The 4,857-nt window shown below is 40.1% G+C and overlaps 1 protein-coding gene across 1 annotated transcript; it reads left to right on the top strand.

The window, feature by feature from the left end:
- The first annotated feature begins 686 nt into the window (after nt 1–686).
- Nucleotides 687–1,727, top strand: LOC112465080. The gene has a single exon (XM_025032453.1). The coding sequence runs from the start codon at nt 687–689 to the stop codon at nt 1,725–1,727; it is 1,041 nt and encodes a 346-aa protein (XP_024888221.1).
- The last annotated feature ends 3,130 nt before the right edge of the window (nt 1,728–4,857 follow it).

The raw sequence follows: 4,857 nt of genomic DNA, 5'->3' as shown, positions 1-4,857 counted from the left end.
TGAAAAAAGCTGTACTTGCTGTGAAAAAAAGAAGGAATGAAGATTAAACATGCTGCAGAAATATTCGAGGTGTCAAGACCGACGCTGCACGGCTGGCTCAAAAACACTACTGAGGATGAACTAGAGAAGAATATAGCGACCGTACACGTTCGTGGACACACTACGGTATGTAACAACTATGAAGTATGAGCGTACGTTCACTGCATTACGAAATTCATATTTTTAATGCAGGTTATAAATGCTGAAGCAGAAGAGACTTTAGTGAAATATTTAACCCACTGCAATGACATGTATTTTGGACTGTCAGCAAAAGAAGTTCGAGGATTGGCTTTCGATTTCGCCAGAAAGTTGGAACTGCCAATGCCAACATCGTAGGAGAAGACTCGCATGGCGGGTAAAGATTGGTTGACCGCATTTTTGAAAAGACACCCGACTCTGTCATTGAGGAAACCAGAGGCAACAAGCCTCGCGCGCGCAACCAGTTTTAACAGAACGAATGTCCAGGCTTTTTTTCGAATCTTCAAACTGTCCTGAATCGTCACCTTTTACCGCCGCAAAGAATATGGAACATGGACAAAACGGGGGTTACCACGGTTTAGAGACCTGATAGAATAATCGCTCGACGAGGGACCAAACAAATCGGAAGAGTAACTTTCAGTGAACGGGGCACACTAGTTACTTTAGCAATGGCAGTGTCAGCGGAAGGGCGATCCTTGCCACAGTTCTTCATTTTTCTACGCAAGCGTTTCAAGGACTATTTTTTGCGTGATGGACCGCCCGGCTCTGCAGGTGCTGCAAATTCTAGTGGGTGGATGAACGCGGAGCATTTCAACCAATTTTTGAATTTTTTCCAACAACACGTTCGTGCCTCCGTCGATGCCCCCGTCTTGCTCGTGCTTGATAATCATGAATCTCATCTTTCCATCACTGGACTCGATTTCTGCAAAGAAAACGGGATAATTGTGCTGTCACTTCCACCTCACTGTTCCTACAAGCTGCAACCATTAGACCGCACTGTCTACGGTCCTTTGAAAAAAGCTATCAATTCTCAGTGTGACAGTTGGATGACAGCAAATCCTGGAAAAACGATGACAATTTATGACATCCTTGGAATAATTCGAAAATCATTGCCACGAGCTGCGACGTATGAAAACATAGTTTCCGGTTTTGAATGCACAGGGATTTCGCCATTCAACAAGGACATTTTTCAAGACGTTGAGTTCCTGCCAAGCAGCGTTACAGATCGGGATAATCCTGTGCCTTCCAGTTCTTCTGCGGTCAATAAAAATGACGAGACTTTGCATTTGCCATCGACATCTGCGGCTTCCGTAACATTGGAAATAACAAATGAACCCATTGCTTCGTCATCTTTTCGTCACAAAGATCAGGAAAATATTGCTGCAATCATGAACACCGAAAGAAGAAACAGGAGCACTTCAACTGAAACCACATATAGCAAGGAACTCAGCTTAACACTCGAAACCATCCAGCCGTTTCCAAAAGCAGCGCCAAAGCAGCAAACACGAAAAGGGCGCAAACGCAGAAAAAGTGCTATTCTTACAAATTCACCGGAGATGACAGAATTAGCAAGAGAACAAGTGGAAGCAAAGCAAAAGAAAGAGAGGACAGCTCTTCCAAAAAAGAAAAACTCCAAAAACACTGCTCCGGAAAATCCAGCTGAAAATCCTACTGTCCCAAAAAAAGAGGACGTCCTAAAAAAAATGTAGAACAACCATCGACGAGCACCGGAAGTGCATCGAAACCGGTTTTGCGAAAATCAAAGGCAAAAAAGGTCACTGTTTTGTCCGATTCCGATGACGATTTAAGGAACATCTGTTGCGTGTGTTTGAAAAACATTTTATTAGCTTCTAATAACAAATAATGCATCTTATGCAACCGTATGGCTCATGACGAATGTTGACGAATGTGTGCACACATCTGATCGCGAGTTTACGTGTATAAATTGTTTTTCAGACAGTTCAGAAAAAGATAATTAAAAATTTAATCTTTTTTTTTCTCATTATTTTAAATAATTGTTTACTTTATTCCGACTTTTTATTTCTAATACAAAATGTCTTTTCATTTGATAAACAATGTATTTTTATTTTTAAACAATAAAAAAAATAAGTTCCAGATCAAATTGTGTCAATCAAACAAAGTGTTGAGTTTGCCCCGGCGGGGTGTCGAGTTTGCCCCGTCATTTTTTAATTCGAAAATTTGTCTTCGCGTCACTTTTTCTTTCCTGGCGGCAAAACAAAGCGACGTACAGTAAAACTTCCTGAATCAATTTTGTACCTGAAGAAACACTCTTTAAATATATATCATTGAATTTGCCTAAAAATTTTAATTAAATATTAAAAATTGCCTTTGAAAAAATAGTGTCGGCTTAGCCCCGGTCTCCCCTAATATTTATTTATTAAATCATTATTAATTAATTTTTATAATATAATCAGTATTTACGAGCAAAGGATAAGGCAACAATGATTTATAAAAAGAATGTTATATGATTCTTATTCAAAGATATTTAATATAATACAATATTTTCTGTTTACATATAATCCGCTTGAAAATATATCGGTTACATACAATTATGTTTTGGCATTAAAATAGATATTTTGTTTTAAGATAGTATATTTACATATCTCTGTATATTATATCAGAGTGCTTAGTTCATCATTATTTTACAGGATATGCGCGTATTTTTTGACGGAGCAAAGAATGGAGCCATCGTAATATCGTTGGGAACAAATGTATGTATGTATGTATTATATTTATTGCATATCCCCGTAGGGTATACAAGGCGTTTTTTTCTTATGAGGAACGTACCTAAACCTCTTACAAACAATTATCTAACTTTTAACAATATAAACACAACATAACATAAATCCAAGATTCGCTCCCCATAGCCGTCTTCCTCTTCTTCCCCCGCTTCTGCTTCGTCCCCGCCTTAGGTCCTCAGTCCCTCACCATCTCTTCGCCTTGTATTTGGCCCAGTCCCTCTTTCCTCCTTCCTCCTTCTCATCTTCCGACTCTCTTCCGACGAGCAGCTTCTTCTCCATCTCCTTCGACATCTCCTCATCCTCCGATCTCCCTGTACTCCTACGTATTTTCCCCTCTATTTTCTCCTCTCTCTCTTCTCTCTCTCTATCTGTCCTTTCCACCGATTTGCCCTCGTGTATCTTCACCCCTATTCTATTCCCTGCCTTTCTTCTCGCTTCCCGCCACTTCTCCTCTTCGTCTCCCAACTTCACCAGTATGGTTAGCCACATTCCCCTTTGTCCCACCACGATCACCTCTCTTACCGTCGCCCTTACTTTAAGTCCTTCCGCGAACAGCTCCTTCACCTTCTCCTAGTTCGACTTCTTTCCTCCCCATTTCTTTTTCTCTACCTTTAAAATTACGTTCCTTTTTCTTTTGATCGTCCTCGTTCCTTTCTCCTGTCCCCGCCCACCATTTCTTCTTCCCATCTCCTCATCGTCCTCCCTCTTCCTTTTGCCTCCATTTAGCTCCAGTCTTTCTACCTTTCTCTCCAATATTCTTACTTTCTCCTCAAGCTCTTCCGTCCTCTCCTCCTTCCTTTTGTCAGCCTCTTTCTTCTCCTTCGCCATCTTCTTTACTTTCTCCTCTAGCTCCTCTAACCTCTCCTCCTTCCTTTTGTCAACCTCTTTTTTCTCCTTCGCCATCTTCCTTAATTTCTCCTCCACTATCCTTTCCACCGCCTCCGCTATCGCTCTTCCCTCGTATTCCATCCTGATTTATTTGTAACAAGTTACATGCATTTTAATTACTCACTTCTCCTTTTCTCGAGGTTAACTGTAACGAGGTTAACACATGCAAATACTTTCTCTCCTCTCCCTTCCTCTGCCTCCCTCTCACACCCTCTTCTCTCCTTCCGCTCTATCGTGCTTACTTCTTTCGCTTCCTTCTTAACCTTTTTCCCTTTCACTACCAAATCTTTTGCTAGGTCTACAATGCGAGTCGTAAAGTCGTGAGTCGTAAGAATTGACCAATCACAGTCGATTATTCTCCTCAAATTCGATTGTGATTGGTCAATTCTTATGACTCACGACTTTACGACTCGCATTGTAGACCTAACATTTCTCTGCTTTCCGCTTGCTTCCCTCTGCTGTTCTACTCTCCTTACGACCTACCTTCTCTACTACCTGGATGGCTCATGTGGATGCATTAAGTAGAGCTGTTGCGTATATAGAACCAATGCCTCTTGAAAGAGAGCTAGAATATAAGCAGTTGCATGATATTAGATTAAAAGATATTGCGGAAAAATTAGAGTTTGAAGATGATGAAAAATTTACTTTGATTGATGGTCTTGTCTTTCGTAAAGGAAAGGATAAACCTAGATTCGTAATTCCGGAAGTTATGATAAATAACTTTGGCCCGATCTCAGAGTCAGTTGAGGAATTCAAACACATTTTATTAATAATAGATGCGTTTACGCGATTTACTTGGTTGTTTCCCGTTAAGTCTACCAGTTCAAGAGAAACTATCAAACATCTGGAATGGTTGTTTAACACATTTGGAAATCCAAATATTTTAGTATCGAATAGAGGTACAGCATTCACTTCAAATGAATTTTCAGAGTTTATGCAAGTTCGTAATATCAAACATCGTCAAGTTGCTGTTGCTGCTCCATGGGCAAATGGCATAGTAGAAAGAGTTAATAGATTTTTAAAAGCGTCTCTTAAAAGAATTGTTAAGGAACAACAACCATGGTGTTCCGCGATTGGATCTATCCAATATGTAATAAACAATACATTTCATTCCTCAGTGAAGGCTTCTCCTTCAAAATTACTTTTTGGTTATGAGCAACGTAGTCACTCGGATAGTGAGTTGGTTAAA

This window comes from Temnothorax curvispinosus, unplaced genomic scaffold (assembly GCF_003070985.1).
Source record: "Temnothorax curvispinosus isolate PA1 unplaced genomic scaffold, ASM307098v1 QBEX01014900.1, whole genome shotgun sequence".
NCBI classification, from domain to species: Eukaryota; Metazoa; Arthropoda; class Insecta; order Hymenoptera; family Formicidae; genus Temnothorax; species Temnothorax curvispinosus.
This window is presented reverse-complemented; position numbering and strand designations above follow the sequence as displayed.

Bases quoted from the DNA above. Each gene is read 5' to 3' on its own strand.
- LOC112465080 (XM_025032453.1), top strand. From the start codon at position 687: ATGGCAGTGTCAGCGGAAGGGCGATCCTTGCCACAGTTCTTCATTTTT.